This window comes from Zonotrichia albicollis, chromosome 15 (assembly GCF_047830755.1).
Source record: "Zonotrichia albicollis isolate bZonAlb1 chromosome 15, bZonAlb1.hap1, whole genome shotgun sequence".
Classification (NCBI taxonomy): domain Eukaryota; kingdom Metazoa; phylum Chordata; class Aves; order Passeriformes; family Passerellidae; genus Zonotrichia; species Zonotrichia albicollis.
Genome location: NC_133833.1, coordinates 867868 through 888131, shown reverse-complemented (window position 1 = coordinate 888131; position 20264 = coordinate 867868). Strand labels below are relative to the sequence as shown.

Genomic DNA, 20264 nt, shown 5'->3' with positions numbered 1-20264 from the left:
GCCTCAGGCTGGGGCAGGGCAGGCTCAGGGTGGGCACAGCAGGAATCTCCCCATGGAATGGGGGCTCAGGCACTGGGACTGCCCAGGGAGGGTTGGATCCCCATCCCTGGAGTGTCCCAGGAAGGGCTGGAGGTGGCACTGGGGGCTCTGGGCTGGGGACAGGGTGGGGATGATGGGCTGGGAGGGCTTTTCCCCAGCGGTGCCGGAGCCGTGGCTGCTCCCCACTAGATGGCAGCTGAGACCGGCCACTCTGGGCACCTGTGCCCCGGGTGACACCGCACCCGCACCCCCGGGCAGTGATGTGACCCCGGCCCACACCCAGGGGCTGAGGGGCTGCTCAGAGGGGGGACAGCGCTCACCTCCCGGCTGTGTCCCCAAACTCACAGCCCCAAACCTCCCGTGTCCCTCCTCTGTTCTCTGCCTCCCCCTCCTGCAGCGTGTCCCCTCAGTGTGTGCTGGCTCCTCCACACGGGCTGGGTGCCACTCTGGTTGTGCCTCTGGAGCTCCCTGTGCCCTGCTCCTGTCCCAGTGCTCCTGGTGGCACACCTGTCGGTGGTCCTGGCACACCTGTCGGTGGTCCTGGCAAATCTCTCAGTGGTCCTGGCACATCTCTCAGTGGTCCTGGAGCTCCTCCAGCCCTGCTGCTGGAGATGCCACCCGTGTTCCTGTGGCACTGGCAGCAGAGCCCAGCCCCACATTCCTGCCCAGCACACCTCTCACCTCCTCCTTGGATATTGCTTCTGGGAATTCTTTCTGAAATAGTTTTTCGTTTTCCTTGTCTAATTATACAAAATGGTGAGAGATTTATTTCCCAGTGGAAATGCTGTCCTTTGAACTCACTCCAGTGCTTTCAGCCTCAGCATTCCTGTTATTTTGGCTCATTCAAGAAATAAATTCACTTGAAGGACTCCACTCCCAGTGTGGCTGCAGGGGGAAGGACAGGCACCCCTGCTCTCCTCCCAGCCCCTTGCACTGCCCTGGCACTCACTGGAGCTGCAGATGTGCTCTGTGCTGTGAGTCCATCTCAGCTGTCAGGGATGGTAGAGGAAGCCTCACCCAGTGCACCTGTGGGCACAGGCAGTGTCTGTGGCCTGAGCTCTGAGCGTGGGTGATCGCCGTGTTCCTGTTCCCTGCTCTGCTCTGCTCTCCCTGGGTCTGCTCCCTGCCTGCCTCTGCTCTGCCTTCCTCACAGCCCTTTTCATGCTCAGCTTTGATTATGCTCTCAGTCCCACAGACGTGTTTTTGTCAGCTTGCTGGAAAATATGTTTTTTTGTGTACTCTGTTTTGCAGGTTTTCATGGCCTTCATCCTGCCTGGGTTTGTTTGCTTACAGCAGATTTCTTTTGTTGTTCTCTATGACCTGAGTCATTCCTGTTGCTGCTTCTCCATCTCCCTGTCTCTCTCTTTAGTGAACAGAACATTTTTTCCCCACTCTGCCCACTCCTGTGTCTAAGTTTCTATTGTTTGCTGCTTCTCTTTGCCTCCACTCTGTTGCCCAGCCCAGACAACCCAGTGAACTTTCCCTGAACTGGGGCTCAGTCTCTCCATGCTCTGGGGGCACTGGTGCCACCCCCCAGTGCAGGGAGCTGTGGTGATGGTGAGTCCCACTGGGACCCAAACCGGCCCAGGGCAGCCCCTGCTTGGCTTGTTTTGCATCCCACAGCTCAAGATTATTGCCCCAAAAAATTCTTTGTCCTTTTTGGGGACAAGGTGGTAGCAGGGGATCCTCAGAGAAGCTCGGTCCATGTTATGTTCCGTGTTATTCTCAGATCATGTGCTCTTGCTGCTGATCCCTCCCTCTCCCTCTCCTGTTTGGTAACCCTTTAAGCCTGTAATAGCAGTAACTTTACATGGAGTTTGTAAGCTTTTATTTTGCTTCTAAAGCACTTAAGCCAGCGAGGTCTTAAGCCTTGACTTCAGGCTTTTATTCCTGGTTCCAGCAACTGCTGCTGCAGTGGCTGACGGCTTGCCCAGCTGGAGTCCTGTGGCTGCTGGGGTTTGTCCTCTGCTTAAGAAGCAGTTTCAGGGAAAAAATACTTAGAGAAGCATTACAGATAATTTTTAAAAGAGAAAAGAGCCCTCTGGATTGCTCTTACACACCTAAAAGTGCTGTCCCACCCAGTTCTGGCAAGTGAGTGACCTCTGGTTGCAGCTGTGCTGTTGGGGTGTCCAGGAGCAGAGCAGAGCTCCTGTCTCTGGTGTGAATACCTCACCGTGGCTGTAATGCATTCCTTGCTCTTCCTTGGGGCCTGTGCTGCAGAAATTGGCTGTGGAAGTTTGGCTTTGCCTGCATGCTGGGCTGGCTGGTCCCAGGACACCAGTGGGGTTTTGTTCTCCCTTTGGTTGTCTCTGGTGGGGACCCAGTGACAGCCACTGATCTCCTTCTGTCACTGCTGATAACCCCAACAGGAGCTCACAGGGTCAGGGCTGGGCATGTGGCTGTGGGTCCTGGTCCTCAGGACATGGCACAACACTCATCTCCCACATGGGACAGCCACCAGCTCTGCTGCAGGTGTGTTCAGGTGGCTTTGGGCTCAGGGTGGGCTGGCTCTGTGGGTGCCTGGGCCATGGGGATAATCAAACCTGGATTGCAGCACAGATGTGGAACAGGACGGAGCAGCTGCGTGCAGCAACTTGTTTGTGAGCCTGGGCCCAGAGAGGTGAGCCAGCCCCAGGGCAGGGAGCAGGGTGCTTGCATCCAGGGGTTTGGTGTCATGGTTTGGTGGGAACGTGCTGTCCACCCTGCAGCCATGCTGGCAGCCTCAGCAGGGAGGCACAGAGCTCAGCTGGAGTGACACACCAAAGAGAGCACACTCACTTTCCTTTCCTCTCTTTATCACCTCTGCTTCGAGCTATTTGATCAGGCAATTCAACAAACATGTAGAAATTCAGGGAATAGCTCCATGTTGGGAGAACAAATTTCCCTGCCAATTTAAATAGACTATTAGAGTATTGTTTCCTACTTTAAATTAAAAATTAAAGTAAATGGTTCATGCTACAATGACTCACAAAGCCAGCCTCTTCCATTTAAGCAGTGATTTACTGTCCTGCTGCAGCCCCATCACCATCCCTCACCTGGGGATTTTTCTTCTCCCAACTGCAGCCCCAGAAGAAGGTCTTTGGACTCTATTGTTTTGATAATTTTATTTCTGTGTTCACCCTGGGTTTGTCATTGCTGGCAGATCTGTGTGTGGAGCTGGGCTCTGCAGGATCAGGAGCAGGATTGGCATCAGGACTGGCATCAGGAGCAGGACTGGATCAGGAGCAGGCAGGAGCAGGCTCAGGCCATGGCAGGGTGGACGTGTCCCGTGCTGTCTCTCACCAGTATTATTTGGATGGTGGGAATGGTGGAGGGGAGTGCTGGCAGCCCCTGGGTGGGTCCAGGCAGGGCTGAGGGTTTCCCAGGGAGGTTGGGAGTGTTGTGGAATTTCAGGTCCTGTCTGGGAGGGATAAATGTGCTGCTCCAGTTTTGGACAGGGACACCAGGAGCCTTTACAGCCCCATTGGGCTGGCTCCCAGGGCCAGGGAAGAACCTTGTGCCACGTCCCAGGATTGCCAAGAGACCTCTGCAGCCACGCTGGGCTTAGGGAGGTGTCTGTGAGAGAGGAGGGATGGGACTGTGTCCCCTTTCTGCTGCTTTCCCCAGGGCTCCGGGTCTGTGCTGCCCCACAGTGTCCCCAGGTGCAAAGGGGGATTGAAAGGGGTCTCAGCTCAGGGATGTCCCAGTCCTTAAAGCTCCAGGCAGCGGTGCCTGAGCCAGTCCTGGCACGGAGCCACCCGGGCAGTGTCAAACCTCTCTCACAGAGGAGGAGCGCCAGGCACGGCTGTGTTACAGTTATTTTAAAAATAAAGATGACACTGTCATTTAAAATTAGGCTGGTTTTGATGTGTTGAGAGCCCGTGTTCGTCAGCAGACGCTGGGAGGAGGAAGGGCGTGTGTGCTGGCCGGGCTCCAGGCAGAGCTGCCGCAGGAGGATGTGCGAGCTGTTGCTCAAGCATCCCAGAAAACTTGGGGAAGCTTAGAGCAGTGCAAGTTTTCACTTTTAATCAGTTATTCGAGTGATCCCAACATGTCTGCTTCGCTGGACCCGCTTAGAAATGCCGCTCTGGGAAACTTTAGGCGCTTTAGTTATTCCAGAAATGTATTTTGTTGGAGCAGTTGACCTTTAGCTGGGTTATTCCGAGGCTGCAGCGTATCTGACAGGCTCGGCTCCCCTCGCTCCCACCCAGCCCCAGCGTGGCTGCTGCTGCTGCATTCCCTGCTCTGGGGGAGCCGTGGGGAGCTGGCAGCGTCACCCAGGTGGTTTCCCCATCCTGACCCAGGTGATTGTTCCCTTGGGTGACAAACAGGGTTATATAACTGCGCTGAGCTCAGCAGCCCAGCTGGCTGGCGGGGAGCCCGGCTGGCCTCGGCTCCAGGGGCCCTTGGGAATGCCTGCACTTGTAATAAAATGTGGGCTTGCTTTTAATTAGAACCATCCTTTAGCTCAGCTCTGAGAGACAGAGGAGCAAGACCCATGTAGGGGATTCAAGCCCCCCAGATGCTGCATTTGTGATAGATTTCTCTTTTCTGTCCTTTGGTCAGGCCCAGGGTATAAGTTTGAAGCTGGAATTTTTATTAGAAGGAAGGAATAGGAGAGAGAAAGGGGGACACGAGGTGGGAGGTGGCTCTGACTGTGATGAACAGTAGGTTGGGAGGAAAGGAAGGAAGGAAGGAAGGAGCTGCCAGGGTCCCTGGCCACCCTCTTCCAAATGAACAGCTTCGTCTGCATGACATAAACCAGCATTTCACAGTGGGGTTCTGCTGCCCTGCCAAGTTCTCCACTTGGGAAAGTAAGGCGTAATTTTCCTTCCCCTCCTGCTGCAGAGAGGTTTGCAGGGATGTGGGCTGGGAGAGATCATACTCCTCTCTATATCCTTCTGGCTCTCAGAGCAGGGCAGGTTATTTCTAACCACAACACAGTGTAGTCTAGCTCTGAAAATCCTGCTTGTAGTACGAAAACCTGGCTCTCGGACAGAAATAGAACAGGGTTGATAAGGCAGAGCCAGAAACAAGGGCTGATTTCATCCAGGTTGCCAGGTGTCCTGCTTTTAACAAGGAAACAGGCTTTTTGTACATGAGCTTTGCTGGGATGCTGCTCCAGGGCTGTGTCCCAGTGAAGCAGCTCCCAGTGCCGAGCTCAGGGGCAAGTTTGGAGGGTCCATCTCCCTTTTCTCTTCTTCCTTCTCTCCATTCTTCCTCTGAGCCCTTCCTGCTGCTGCAGGGACAGGGTACAGGGTGCCCGCTGCCCCAGGCCTGTGCCATCTCTGGGTGCCAGAGCTCCAGCCCAGTCTGGCCACCCCTGTGCCCATGGAGGGCCCTGCAGGACGGGCTGGGGGCTGTGGGGACACTATCAGGAGCATCCCTGGTGCCCTGGTGAGGAGAGCATCAAGAGGAAAGGCAGCTGAGGTGTGGAGAGGGAAGGGTGGGATCCCCAGCTCTCCCTGCTCAGGCAGGGCTCTCTGGGGTGCTGGGGGTGCTGCAGACACCCAGCAGCAGCTGAGTCAGCCAGGGTGGCCAGGCTCCAGCTGGAGCTCTGCTCTCCAGCCCATTTGCCCTTATAAAAAGGGTTGCAAAACTCATGTGGAATGTCTGTGCTGCTCTGCCCATGGCTCCCCAGGCTGGCCCAGCGTGGCTGGGAAGCCACTTGGGCTACCAGTTCTGAGGGAATGTCATATCTATTAATACCCCTTGGGCTTGTGCATCTCTGGAGCTGAAAGCTGAGAGACTCATTCCTGGCTGTTTTGAGGATTTCTGAATATGAATCACAAGGAAATTGCATAACACTGCAGCATTTCCTCCCATTGCTCTGGACCTTGCAAACACCCCTCTCCCCCAGGGAGCCCAGGGAACTCTGGCAGGACTGGCCCATTCTGAGAGTCCAAATGGAAACTCTGGCTGGGAGGGAAGGTCCCAGCACCAGGGAAGGGAGTGTGAGGTGGAATCTTCCACAGCAGGACACGGAGCTGAAATCCTCCTTGCATGGAGATGCCCCTCTCTGCAAAGCAGGGCTGCTGGCCTCCTGCTCTCCAGCTTTCCTGAAATCCCTCTTTCCTCTGAGCAGCTGGGCAATCCTTTCCTCTAGATTTTAGCCATTCAGTATAATTTCACACCAGTATTGGAATTTGAAGGATTTTGGGAACTGTGCTGAACACTGTGCAGCCTCCAAGGGATGCAGCTTAGGTTGGGCCATTTTGGATTTTAAAGGAAAGTGAATGAAACTTAAAATGAAGCAAGTGCCTTAGGAAATCATAGCCCGTGTCTTGTGGAGGTTAATGAGCACCATGGGCAGCAGCGTGACCTCTGAAATGAGGAAATAAAAATGAAATTACGCAACATCATCTTTTGTAGTTCCCCTTCCAACCCCAGCTACTTCCTTTTCCTTTTCTTTTCCCACAGCCCAGTGTCATCCCAAACCACTCACACACCCATTTGCTCTTTGCACGTCATGTGTGCAAAGTTTCGTTAGGATCAGGTTGGAAAACTGATGGGTTGAATTCTTCTTGATTTATCTGTGCGCAAGCAGAAAGTGCATCAGATGATGGAGAGTGGCTGTAGGACTGTTTTAGGCTCTGGATGGTGTTGTAGAGGTGTTTCAGGCCCTGGATGGTGTCTGAGGGGTGTTTGAGGCCCTGGATGTGTCTGAGGGCTGTTTGAGGCTCTGGATGTGTCTGAGGGCTGGTTCAGACCCTGGATGGTGGCTCTCGGTGGCTGTAGGAGCATTTTAGGCCCTAAGTGATGGCCATCAGTGGTTGTGGAGGTGGTTGAGGCTCCAGATGGTGGCTGTCAGTGGCTGTAGGAGTGTTTGAGGCTCCAGATGGTGTCTTTCAAAGGGTTTCTGATGAGGAAAATCCACAGCTGACGCTTGCATGATGCACAGCTCCAGTGTGGGGTGTGAGGCAGTGGCAGGACTGAATTTGGAGGGCAAAGCACCTGCAGTGCTGCTCCTGCCCAGGCTGTGGTCCATGAGAGGTTGGGACATGGATCCAGGAGCCAGCAGTGTGGGTGGGTGACCCCAGCTCATCCCTGGGCTCATCCCTGGGCTCATCCCTGGGCTCCATGGAGCAGGAGCTGCCTCCTGGGCCCTGTGCTCCTCTACCACACCCTCCAACATCTCAGAGCTCTTAATCATCCCTATAAAACCATTTCCTCTGCAAAACAAAGCATGTGTTTGGTGAAATGTCTCAGCAAAGGAAATAACTGGTTCTTTGATGAATTATCTTAAATATCAAGTTCATAATTGAGCATAGTGCAAGTGTCAAAGTAGTCGTGAGTTGTAACTGCTCTCATAAAATTTATCTTTTTGGATTACTTACAGATGCATCTTGGAATTTTTCAATAATAGCTTGCAAAGGTCTTCTTTAAGCTTCCAGACAGCAATTATCCTGCAGGAATGAAGCAGCAGTAGCTTCTGCTAAAAAAAATTATACAATCTGGTTTTGTTCAGGATATTTTACCATCTACAGTAGGAGTTTGGAAAACTGAATACAAGACATAAAGGTCTGTAAGTTTTGTACTATCTCTATATATATTTTTCTATACACATCATTTCTGAAACTGCCTGGGAGGATATTTTGGCTCTGGAAACACAATCAAAAGGGAATAATTAGTGAGAGAGATGTTGGAGCATGGCAGTGCTGCAGGGCAGGGATTTGTCTCCACGTTAGTCACTGGTCCCAATTCTGGGAGTTTTATAACCCAGCCTGTTCCCACACGTGTCCATGGACCACAGCCCCTTCACCTCCCAGCAACGTTTCTTCCCTCTCATTTCCCACCCCTTGTCAGTGACTAATGCTGCAAAGTGAAAGAAGCTTTTCATTTCACGAGAAACTCTCTGGGTTTGGGGCTGTTTCCTCCAGAGTGTGTTAACAACAGGACAAACAGCGTGTGGGCATAAAAATACACTCATTTATTGGTGTTTTATTGTGTATTTATTGGTGTTTTATTGTCTGGCCCGTGCTGGGTGATGTGTGTGTCTGCAGATCCTGCCTGCCCTGTGCTGGGCAGAGCTCAGAGCACTGTGCTGGATGCTGCCACCCTGGCAGTGGCACTGTCCCTTTGTGCTGTCCCCTCGTGCTCCCCTGGCCACAGCCTGGCATGGCAGTGGTGCAAACACCTCTGAGAGAGGGGCTGAGGGCAGGGAGATCAAATCCAGCACTGGCAGCTGTGTGGCAGAGGGTTCAGGAGAGCTTTTGCAAGGTGCTCCCAGCCCATCTCTGCCAGGACAGAGGTGCTGCAGCCCTGGGCTCGGTGCTGTGTGTGGTGTGGGAACAGCAGGAACCTCTGTGGAATTCTGCACCCTCTCCCAGGGGGAGCCTGATCCATGAACTCACTCACATGTGTGTGAGGCTCAATCTTCAAGTGCATCTTCTGCTTTAAGCCCTGCCTGCTATCAGAGCTGTTTTGAAGGAGTGGAATATCAGCATCCCTGGGCCAGGCTGGGCAGGGGAGCTTTGCCAAGGCACGAGCCCAAGGGCTCCAGCAGGGCAGGGCTGACCCTTGGGCCACTGGAGGAGCCTCACTGCTGGAGCTCTCTACAGCAGCCCTTTCCTCAGACTTGGAAACTTTCTCTTATCCAGAAAAATCTCCCTCTGAAAGACTTGAGGCAGAATAGGAGAAGTATTTTTGAAAAAGGAAGGGATATTGCAGACTTGGGGCTTGGCTAAAGCCCTGCTGGTGTGGAGCTGTGTTAGTGGATTAACAGACACAAGGGATAAAAGGTTTGTCCTTGATAAGATGGGTGTAGGGTGGCAGTGACTCTGTGTTTTATGGCTGCCGTTGACCTTTGTGTGAAACTTCCCTCTTGCTGTGTGCACACTTTGCAGTTAATGGCAAAGGCATATTGTGTTTCCTTGTCTGCCCTTTTCCCTTGTTTTAAGAGCAGTCTCTGGTGATAACAACCTCTGCTGTTTCATGGATCCAGACTGGGAGAGCAAACATGCAGGCAGAGGATGTCCCTGGAGCTGCTGTGCGCCAGGAGTTGGAATGGTTTGGGTTGGAAGGACCCTCAGGCTCCTCTCATCCCCCCCTGCCATGGGCAGGGACCCCTCCCCTGTCCCAGGGTGCTCCAAGGCTGACCCTTGGCTGTGTTTAGTGTTACCTGTGTGTGAGCCAGGGCACAGAGTCTGTGTGTGATCCCAGGTTTGGTTGACTTTGGGGGACAGGCTGAGCCCAGTCCCTGCTGGGACCCCCCAACAGAGGGAGGGTTCTGAGGTCGGAGGGAGAACTTCCCCAGGGAAGGCTGGCTGTGGTGGGCACTGCTGCCAGGGCAGCCCGCGGGTGTTTTCCTTCCCTCTTTCCACTTATTCCATTTTCTTGGTATAAACACTGTTCCTAGAGGAGAACTCTCTTGCTGACTGCAGCTGCTTTTGCTGCTGAATCATCCCCCGCCTGCCAGATGTGGCTGATGGATTTTCTCTGCAAACAATCCTCTCTGCCTGGGCTGGTGTTACACAGCCAGGTGTCCTGGCAGGGGGAGAGGGAAGGAGCTCCTTGGAGGGGCCAGAACCTGCCCAAAGCCCAGCTCTGAGCTGCTCCATTGGGTCTGTGCTTCCCTGAGCAGGTGCTGGGTGATGGAGCTGGTCCAGGGTGTCCTGCAGTGCCCAGCTCAGAAATGGCCTGGGTCTGGGTCACCTCCAGGGAAGGGATCTGTTTGTGTGCCCTGCTGCTGCCATGCCTGGGGTGGTGCTCACAGGAGCAGGGGAGAGATGAGAATCTTGACTCCATGTTTCAGAAGGCTGATTTATTATTTTATCATATATTAAAGGAAAATGATATATTAGAACTGTACTAAAAGAATAGAAGAAAGGATTTAATCAGAAGGCTAGCAAAGGAAAGGAAGGGATGATAATAAAAGAATAGGAAGGAATGATAATAAAATAATAGAAAATAGTGATAATAAAATCTTGTGACTGACCAGAGAGTCTGAGACATCCGGAATGTGATTGGGCATTAATTACGAACAACCCCATGAGACCAATCACAGATGCACCTGTTGCATTCCACAGCAGCAGATAATCAATGTTTACATTTTGTTCCTGAGGCCTCTCAGCTTCTCAGGAGAAAAATCCTAGCAAAAAGATCTTTTATAAAACACGTCTGTGACACACGCCCTGTGGCACACGGCCTTGCTGGCAGGTTTTGGTGCTGGGGTGAGCAGCAGGGAGTGCCAGCAGTGCCCAGGCCTGGCTCTGACCCTCTGAGAGCCCCCCAGCAGCTCCCCAGGCCCGTCCTGCAGCTGCAGCTCCTGGGGGAGATCCCCAGCAGGGACCCTGGGGAAGCACAGAGCACCAAGGGCTCCTGCTGGTGCCTGGGCTGGGATGCTGGAGCCCAGCCCTGCCCTGTTGCTGCTGGTGTTGCTATCAACACGGCCTTTGGAGGCTTGCCCTGCTGGCTATTTTGGGAGGCAGCATGTGATGCAGGCAGCTGCCCTTGCAGGGGCTCCCAGCTCTGCTCCCCACAGCCTCAGCAGCCTGTGCTGTTCTGTGCCCCCTCAGCCACATCCAGGTGCTGCTGGGGCTCTGGGCTGGGTGGGAGTGCTCCTGGTGAGCGCTGAAGGATTATCCTAAACCATTTGACTCTGTTGAGCTGGGGAAATACAACCTGTCTGAGGGCTCATCTTCTTACAGCTGCTGTTGGTATTATCCTGGGCTTTTAAAGTGCCCTCACGTGGTGATTAAACCTTGTGCCAGTGTTTTCCCTTTTTATTGTGTCCACTGAGGTGTCCCTTTGCTCTCCAGCCGCCAAGCTTGGTGGTGTGGTGATCAGGGTGGGAGGAGGAACATGGATATTGGAGAGGGTTGGGATGGAGCCCTGCTGGTGGCTGTGCTGAGTGCACTCGGTGCCTCACCCTGCTGCACTCCTTGTGCTCTCTAAATCAAGGACATTTCTTTTCCTCTCCCTCCCTTTGCCTGGCTCTTTGCTCAGGCTGTACCTGAGGAGGGGATGCCTGCTCCCTGCCCCAGCTGCACCTGCCAGGGGTTCCTGCAATGCCCATAGGGGAATTTTCTGCTTTGCTCTGAGTTTACATCCTCTGTGTGTGTCCTTCAGGAGAGGAGTCAGAATCATGGAGCAGTTTGGAGGAGTCAGAACCATGGAGCAGTTTGGGTTGGAAGGGACCTTTAAAGGTCATCCAGTCCAGCCCCAACTCCATTTTGTTTAGAAGCCTCTAATTTCAGTTTTTACCTGGTCCATCCCATTTGCATTCTTTATTTTAAGAGCTGTCCTAGGCAGTATTTTAAACAGCTCCAGAGCTGGGCCAGCCCAGCATTTGTGTGCAGAGATTGTGGTGGTGTTTGGGGACCTGGCTGCTGGGGGAGGTCTGGCAGCAGCCACTCTGTGGTGGCACCAGCTGTACCAGGGTCTTCACAAGGCTTTCTGCTTGTGTTTTCCAGGTGTACAACTCCAACAAGGACAGCCAGAGCGAAGGCAGTGAGTATTTCTGCTCCAGCATGAGCCCTGAAGGTGGCTGAGCTGTGGGAGGGTCAGCAGGGGATGCTGTGGTGGCACTGGGCTGGGCTGGTGGCACTGGGCTGGGGGGTGACAGGGCTCAGTGTGGGCACCCCAGGGTGGCACCCAGCAGGGACCAGGGGCAGAAAGCTGCTGGTGGGGCCTGGGGCCGTGCAGAGCAGGGCCAGGCAGTGCCTGCATCCCTCTGGGTGTGTCCCCTCCTGCCCCTCACTGTGTCCCCACCCCAGTGGCACTGCAGGGTGGCCTTGGGATCTCTCCTGAAGGTGACACCTGGGACCAGGCAGCGCTCCTCTCTGAGCAGAATGTGCAGGGTGAGTGTGTCTTTCCAAGGGGGGATTGGAGCAGAAATACAGGAGTAAGGAATTCCTGCCTTGTCAAGATTGTCAACAAGAGCCCTTAAAAATAAAAATCTTTTTATTGTGGTTCAGGCAATCAAAGCCCTGGGTCAGGAAAGCCCTTGTTTTCTTTCTAGAGGAGCAGTTGCACCTGGTCCTGCCTCTTATGTCCTGTGTTTTAAACCCTTAATTGAGCCATTTCCCAGTAGGTTTGCCATAGTTGCAATTCTGCAGCCCCAGTCCCTTCCCTCAGAGCCAGGGCCAGGCAGGGCCAGGCCTGGGTTTGCTGTTCAGTGCTTGGTTCATTTTAGTGCTGCCTCAGACACGACATTTCCATCTGCAGCCCCAGCATTTCTCTCTCGGTAATTGGTATAATTTGCAGCTGATGTTCCTCACACCCATTCCAGGCCTTGCACAGAGCAGTCTCTGCCCCCTCTGTGGTTCCCTTTCCCTCTGCCCCTCTCTGCCATCAGCTGCACATCCATCCTTTCCTGCCTGTTCACCTGCCCTGTGCCTCCGGGTGCCCCAGCAGAGCTCAGGGCTGGGCTGGGAGGGCAGGGTGGTCCCTGGGGTGGGAGCCCTGCTGGAACAGCTCCTCTGTCCCCTTTTCCTGGGGGCAGGAGGAGTTTGTGGGGTGCAGAGCCCAGGGTGACTCAGCTCCGTGAGCTGTCAGTGCTCTGTGTCCCTGCACACAGCTCTGCCAGCTCTGTGCCTGCTGCTGGGGCTCAGGAGACCATTTGGGCTTTCTTAAAAATGAGAATGGCCCTTCCTGTCTGTCCTTGTGTGTCCTCCCTGGTTCTGGGAGCGGGCTGGGACCCCTGAGGTGCTCCCAACCCCTCTGCTGGTGTCAGCAGAGGGCTGGCTGTTCCAGCCCCACTAAACCCCTGTTCAGAGCTCTGCCTGCCTCCCAGGCACTCTGAAATCCATTCAGCTCCTGCCTGGCTGCCAGCAGCCCTTGATGCAGGGTTTTCCTGCAGGGACCTGCAGTGAGTGTGGGGATGGAGGGGTGTGGATGCAGTTCCTGATGCACCCTCCACACCTCTGCCTCCTGCCTGCACCTCTGGAGCCTGGCAGTGCCTCTCCGTGCTGTGGAGGCACTCTCAGGACGCTGTGGTTTTGCAGAGATTCTGGGTTTGCTGTCCTGCTGTGTGGCCAGATGGCCGTGGGCCTGTGGGTGATTTATCTGGTGTGCTGTGGAGGGGCTGAGGGCTGTCACTGAACCATCAGAGCCAGGGGAATTGAGATGCTCTACTTTGCTAAGCAGAAGGACTTGCCCTGCTCCATGGAAACAAATCCTCCAGGCCATTTGTGCTCACTGCATGGAACAGCACAAAATTCCTCCTCTCCCTTCCTTCCCACCATTTCACTCTCCATCCTCCACATCCACTCCTGAGTCCCTTTGGCTGCCCTGTGTGCTGTGCCCTTGTCTGGGTGCTCTTCCCAGCAATCACAGTCATGGAATCACAGAGTATTTTGGGTTGAAAAGGCTTTAGAGCTCCTCTCTGCCATGGCAGGGACACTTCCCACTGTTCCAGTTTGCTCCCAGCCCTGTCTATCCTGGCCTTGGGCACTGCCAGGGATCCAGGGGCAGCCACAGCTGTGCCAGGGCCTGCCCACCCTCATTGTAAAAAACTTCTTCCATTCTCTAACCTAATCTGACCCTCACTCTTCCTTTCCCAATCTTGGCAGCTCACTGGTAGTTAGAGCCCTGAGAACTCATTTCTGGTGAGACCTGAAAGCTCATTCCTCTGCTCTCTGCTTCATGATTTTTCCCCTTCTCTGTGGTTCTTATTTCCAAAATGTCTCTGAAAGAATTCAAGCCTGTGGTGCTTGCATGGCCCAGTGTGGTGGGGAGGCAGAGGAGCTGCTCTGACCTTGCCTGGCCTGACACAGCTGGAGCCAGGCTGAGGAGCTGATTCAGCCCCTGCCCCCTTCCCTTCACCCCGATGTCACACCAGTGTAAAGGGAGGGAATTAATGGATTAAACAGAAATAATCTGCCAGGCAAAAATAGAACAGGATGAGAGCAGTTGAGCAGCCCTTGGAATGTGGTGCTGCTGAAGGTCAGGTGAGCTGGGGGTGTGTGGGAGCAGCTGCTGTGCAGGTGTGCATGTCCCCTGTGCTGATGTGAAGTGTTCCTGGTTGGGTCCAGCCTGGGCAGGGCAGCTCCTGTTGCTGGGGGAAGAGCCTGAGACACGTGTGGGGGCCTGGAGCTGAGCCTCACACCTGTCCTGGGCAGGGACAGCTCCAGGGAGGCTCCTCCACCTCCTCAGCCAGGCAGGGACAGCTCAGATTGGAACATAGGGAGGATTTCTTCTCTGAAGGGGCTGTCCGGCCTTGGCACATCTGCCCAGGGCAGGGGGTGCCCATTCCTGAGGGGTTCCACAGCCATGTGGCTCCTGGGGACAGAGCTTAGTGCTGGGGGAATGGTTGGCCTTGATGACCTTGGGGGCTTTACAAACCCAGATGATTCCCTGGATCTGTGATCCCAGATGGAATCCCAGCTGATTCCATGGATCTGTGATCCCAGATTATGCCATGGATCTGTGATCCTAGATGGAATCCCAGATGGTTCCGTGGATCTGTGATCCCAGATGGAATCCCAGATGGTTCCGTGGATCTGTGATCCCAGATGGAATCCCAGATGGTTCCATGGATCTATGATCCCAGATGGAATCCCAGCTGATTCCATGGATCTGTGATCTGGACAGCAGCAGGTCCAGATCTGCCTTTGGTCTGGGCCATTGCTGAACTGAGTCATGTGGTAAATGGCTGGGATGAAGAGCAGATGCTCTGAGAGAGGGGGAGCCAAGCTTTTACAATGCTCATTAGAAGTTCAGTTTAAGGATGAATAAAGACACTTTGGAAACTTAATCAGATATTATTTCTGGATATAACTACTGCAGATAAATCCCCAGCTTTTCCTGATGCAGAGTTGACAGTGAATGGAGGAGCCTGTTCCTCTGCTCAGGGGAATTGTGCCAGGTGACTTCACCCAGTGCCACTGCTGGGTCTCCTGCTGCTGCTGCAGGGAGGGATGCCAGCTGTGGCTGGGCCCTGCAGGGTGATGGAGTCATGAATGGGTTGGGCTGGAAAGGACCTTAAAGCCCATCCAGTTCCTGCTGTGGGCAGGGACACCTTGCACTATCCCAGGCTGCTCTAGGCCCTGTCCAGCCTGGCCTTGGGGGCCCAAGCACACAAGGGGCTAAGGGAAAGCTGCTGCCCTGTGGGGTGGGCTGGCACAGAGCCTGAGGCAGTGATCCAGACTGCCAGCACCACACAGGGATGCCCACAGGTCAGGGTCACGCCGTGCCAGGGCTGAGCAGACCTGCTGAGCTGGGTTTGCTGCAGCAGGACAGCTTCCACAGCATGGCTTTGAGCTGCTCAGGTACCCTCGTGTTTGTCAGTGCTTTGGGAATGGCAGCTGTGCCCTGCTGATGGATGGCACGCTGGGTTTGTGCTGCATCCACGCTGGGAGCCCTGAGGGTGCCCAGCAAAGGGCCCTGCAGCCTCTGCATTGTCCTCACGTGCTGTGGCACAGCCATCTGCACTCTGTGCTTGTGTTGGCTCAGCACTGCAGCCTGCTTGCCCAGACAAACAGAATGGAGCTGTTTTCCTTTGCACTGCTGTGGGTCCCCGTGCCACTCACCAGACAAAGCCCAGCCCCAGCACAGGGCTCAGAGCAAGGGATTAGGAGGGGCTGGAGCTGGCAGCTGCCCATGGGGCAGGGGAAAAGCAGGGAATGCCAGGGAGGGGAGCAGCACGTGCCTTGCAGAGGGCACTGCCAGCCTGGGCTCTGCTCCCTGCCTGCTCTGCACTGAACGAGCTGTGTCTGTCCCATCACAGCATTCCTGGGGTCTGGAATGGCTTTGCCCTCTCCCATCACAGCATTCCTGGGGTCTGCAGCTCGGGGTGGCTTTGCCCATCCTACCCTCCCCTGTGGAAGATTTTGCAACCCTTTCTCTAGGGAGGAGCTAATTTTCCATAACAAATAGCTGGGCAGTGTTTGCCAGGCAGTGGTGGAGAGCTCTCTGTGGGGTGAATTCTTCCAGCAGGTGTTGGGGTCCCTGGATTAGTAATTCCTTGAACTTAGAAGTGAAATCCTGCATTGGCACAGGTGAATTGAGTTGTACAACCCATTCACTCTCATTTTTTAGCTCTCACTCTTGGGCAAAGGCAAGACACTTCATGTGCCATTTTCAGGGATTTCTTGTGTCCAAATGTCCAATTTCATTTCTTTCCAAGCCACTCGTTGTCAACTTTCCAGACAAATTTGGGTTATCTCACCTTGATCCTAAATTAATTTTGTCCATCTGCAGTGGTAGCTGCCTGGCAGAGCCCAGGGCTTGGTTCAGAGGGATGTGGAGGCTGGAATGCAGATCAGTGTCAGTGTTTGCCCGGGTTACAGCTGGTACAATCTGCTGTACTTGTGTTTTCTGGCCTCATTTATCTCCTGCTGCTCTGGGCAGTGGTGCATTGCTGGGATGGTTCAGCAGGAGCCTGGTGCTCCCTGTGAGGGCCTGCCCTGCCCTGCCAGCTGCTCACCCTGCTCTCTGCCCTTCCCTGCAGCTGCCCAGCTGGACAGCATCGGCTTCAGCATCATCAAGAAGTGCATCCACGCTGTGGAAACCAGAGGTAGGGCAGCCTCGGGCTGGGCTTGCTCTGGGGCAGCTGCTGGCAGGGGAGCAGTTGCTTTCCTGCCCTTTTCATGGACAGAATGACTCATGATCCCTGGGACCCACATCAGATGAGCCCATGATGTGCTGGGGCCGATGAGAGAGGCGTTTGCCCCACGGCTGGGCCAGCAGGACTCCCAGACATGGGGCAGGGTGAGCCAATAACACCCTGGGACAGGACCAAGGAGGTGTTCAACATCCTTCCTGCAGGAATGCTGCCAAGCACGTCCTCCCATGTGGGATTGTGTCCCCAGAACCTCTGTGAGGCTCCTTGTGCACAGGTGGGGTTGTCCCAGCCCTGCAGGGGCAGGTCAGATGCAAAAGGCTCAGACCTCAACCTGAAGAACTTGACACTGTAAAGTTTTCCCACATTGCCCTGGTTAAGTGCAGATCCTGCTTGGGGCTGCCATGGCTGTGGGAAGGAGGAAAAGTGTGCTCGGATCCTTGTTCCTGGGCTAACTGGGGTAATGAAAGGATTCGTGAAAACCTTGATATCAACCCCAAATTTTACCATCTTCTGTGGCTTTGTGTTTGATAGGTGAGAGGGTTTCATGGGCTTTGCTGTCTGAGAAGGCAAAGGAGTGGAAGCAGTGTCAGCAGCCCTTGTGACCCTGTGCTAACAGGTTCCTTGTTTCCCCAGGGATCAACGAGCAGGGGCTCTACCGGATCGTGGGGGTGAACTCGCGGGTGCAGAAGCTGCTGAGCATCCTGATGGGTGAGTGGATGGAATTTGTCAAGGCTGTGCTGCTCTGAGGCCTTGCCAAGCAGGAGCAGGGGCTCCTCTCAGGGTCCCTAATGGTGGTGACTGTGCCCTTAGGACCCTGTGCTGCTCGAGGCCAGGAGGTGCTGGGCACCGTGGGCAGGTGTGAAGGTAGGACAGGACTCGTGTGGGACCGGCTTCACCAGGCCCTGCTGCAGTCACTGGTGTCCTGCTCACGCATGCTCTGAGCTCTGGCAGCCTTCCCAAATGCAAACCAAAATCTTCAAAGAAATAGCTGAAAGCTTTGGCTTTTCATCTCCTACCTGCCCCCTTGTTCCCAGCACCCTTTGAAATGATTTTCTCTGGATGTTGCATGCTGCCTGTGGCTGTTCTTGGTTTCCCCACGGACTTTCTTGTGCCTGTTTATCTCAGCCTTGCCCAGAGTTTTCCAGCATGTTTCCCCCGTGACTGAGGCCTTGGATCCTGCAGTTCTGGATGCTCCAAGCTGCTGGCTCTTGGCACAGCAGAGCTTTGCTCTGGCTGTGGGGACAGAGCCATTTCAGCCCTGACCTCACAGGCAGCATTTCCATCCCACAGCTGCAGCCCTGGACCAGTCTGTCTATCTGTCCAGACATGCCTGAGACACAGCAGTGGAGGAGAGAGCAGAGCTGGGCTGGAGCAGGGCAGCTGCCCTTGGCCAGTCCTGTGTGGTGCTGCTCAGACTTGGCAAAAGCACAGATGAAATAGCTGCAGGAATAGGGAAACAAATGCTCACTAATTTGTTAGTGCCCTGTTGAATGTGTTTGTTACTCCTTGGGAAAATGTTTGGCATTTCTGGTCATCTTCTTTCCCTTCACTTATTATCTTTCCTTTTCTACATGATTTCCTTTTCCTTGTCCTCACAGAACTCCAGTGCCCCTTTCTCTGCATATTTCTTCTTGCAGAAGGTTTTCATCTGTTGTGTTTCAGCATCTTTTCCAATTCCTTCTTTTGCCACCATTAAGGTGTTCAGTGAGCAGAGCCCTTGGTGGCTGTCACAGCTGTCAGCATTAACCTGTGGAAAACAGATAATGCAGGTGACTGGAGTGGGAGGGCACAGCTCCAAATCGGGGTGCAGGGCACCTCTTTGCTCCTGTGGCATTTGGAAAGTTCACTGCAGTCACGAGACTGGAGGCTGGTGCTGTTATTAGAGGAGTTTGGCACAGGCTGGGGATGTGAAGGTGCCCTGCAGGGCTGTGGGGAGCCAGCAGTGTCCTGTGGCACAGGGTGGGCACGGGGACAGCACCAGGAGCACTGCTGACAGGGACAGCCTGGCTTGGTGCCCCGGGACAGGTCCTGGCAGGTCACAGGCAGGCCCTCAGTGATGCCCATCACCACATCCCACAGGTGGCAGGGCCACGGACCCCTTCTCGTGTCACAGAGGTGCCAGTGCTGGTGTCAGCCCCCAGGCTGTGACAGATGGCAGAACTGGCCTGGGTGAGGAGCTCTGCAGAGCTGGGAGCCATTCAGTTCTGGACAGCATCCAGCATCCATTATCTCCTCAGCCACTGAAGCCACTCAGCTGTCGCCCCTGTGTCTCATAAGAAGGTGATAAATGGCTGGTGCTTTTCCTTTGTCCTGGTGTGTCCTCCTTGGCTGCTGGGGCTGGAAGCCCTGCTGGAGGCAGTCAGGGCTGGCACTGGGACCCCTTTTGGGAATCCCCCGTGGTGTCTGTCTGGCCATCCTTGGGGTGCTTTGCAAACCCATGACTCCGTAATTTCTCAAAATTGTGGGGGATTAAATCTCCATCACCCTGGTGTCTGGGCTGTGAGTGGAGTCAGTGTCACAGGAAACGTGTCCCTTGTCAAACCCATCTGTTCTCGCTGCCCTCGGGCTCCCCGTGAATGGAGGAGCCAAGCTGTGCTCCCACTGTCAGGTTTCCCTTATATTTAGAAATGAATGTGGGCAGCCTCGCTGCTGCACATACAGCTGAAATGGCAAAAAGATCGAGTTTCCCTGAGCTGCTGTCAGGGCACTGCTGGGAAGGGCTTTGGCAGGGCTCCTGCAGGAGGGCACTGCTGGGCCAGGGGCAGCTCCAGCCCCTGGCTTGGCTTTCAGGGCACATCTTGTCGGGGTCTGGATTGGCTGATGCACTGGGGGTGCTCCCAGGGCTGGTGGGGGCAGATCCTCTCCCCAGCATTCACTGGTACCACGTGCCATCAAAATGAGGACAAATAATGGGACAAAACCCCACAAATAACCAAACTCTCACCAGTGGGAGCTCCCATGAGAGGGTTTATTGTGGCGCTGTGGGGCCCCAGCAGGGCTGAGCTCTGCAGAGGGTGTGTTACAGCATCTGATCTGCTCTTGCTCCTTTGCCATAAGAGCTGGGAGTAGGGCTCCTTCCAGCCCCTCACTGCTGGGATTTGCCATCCCTGAGGCTGTTTGGAAGCCTTTCTGTGATAATCCCACTGGGGTGGTGAGGTGCTGTGCCCCTCACCCTGGAGAAATCTGTGGGAGACACCAGAGCAGGGGTTGGCAGCAGGGTAAAGCAGCTGCAGGGTTGGTGCTGCCCCTGGCTGTGGGTGCTTTTCCAGCCCTGTTTCCACGTGCCCCAGTTCCTGTGGAAGTGTGTCCTTGTGGGAGGCAGGGCTGGCACAGCCCCTGCCTGGGGACAGATGCTGCAGCTGCTGCAGCTCCTTGCAGCCTCATAAATGTGAAGGTCAAGGGGAGCTGATTAACTGCTCTGAGCCCTTTCATGGGACCGACTGTGGAATTTCACCTCGTGTTCAGTGATCCTGCCTAGAAACTGCTGCCTGAGCCTTTGCAAAGACACACTGTTTGTTCTGCTTTGGGTAAAGAGTTTCTTGTAAAAAAAAAAAAAGATGAAACTTCTGGGGGGTTTTGTTATTTATTTTTTTTTTATTATGCCAAACTTATCTTGACTCCTTATCTTAAAATTCTCTCCTTGCAAAGGCAGTGCTGTAGGAAGTTTCCTGGGCACTGAGTCAGGAAGATGGAGGTCATTTGTGTGATTGCTGAGACACACATGATCTTTGTGTGAATA

General features: G+C 54.4%; 1 protein-coding gene across 3 annotated transcripts in view; it reads left to right on the top strand.

The window, feature by feature from the left end:
- ARHGAP26 (Rho GTPase activating protein 26) overlaps positions 1–20264 on the top strand; it is a 104342-nt gene that overhangs the window by 34143 nt on the left and 49935 nt on the right. For all 3 annotated transcript variants that reach the window (XM_074551941.1, XM_074551942.1, XM_074551943.1), the window contains exons 12-14: positions 11433–11469; positions 16412–16477; positions 17159–17233. In XM_074551941.1, the coding sequence (XP_074408042.1) occupies positions 11433–11469; positions 16412–16477; positions 17159–17233 (178 nt within the window). The remainder of the gene's footprint in view (positions 1–11432; positions 11470–16411; positions 16478–17158; positions 17234–20264) is intronic.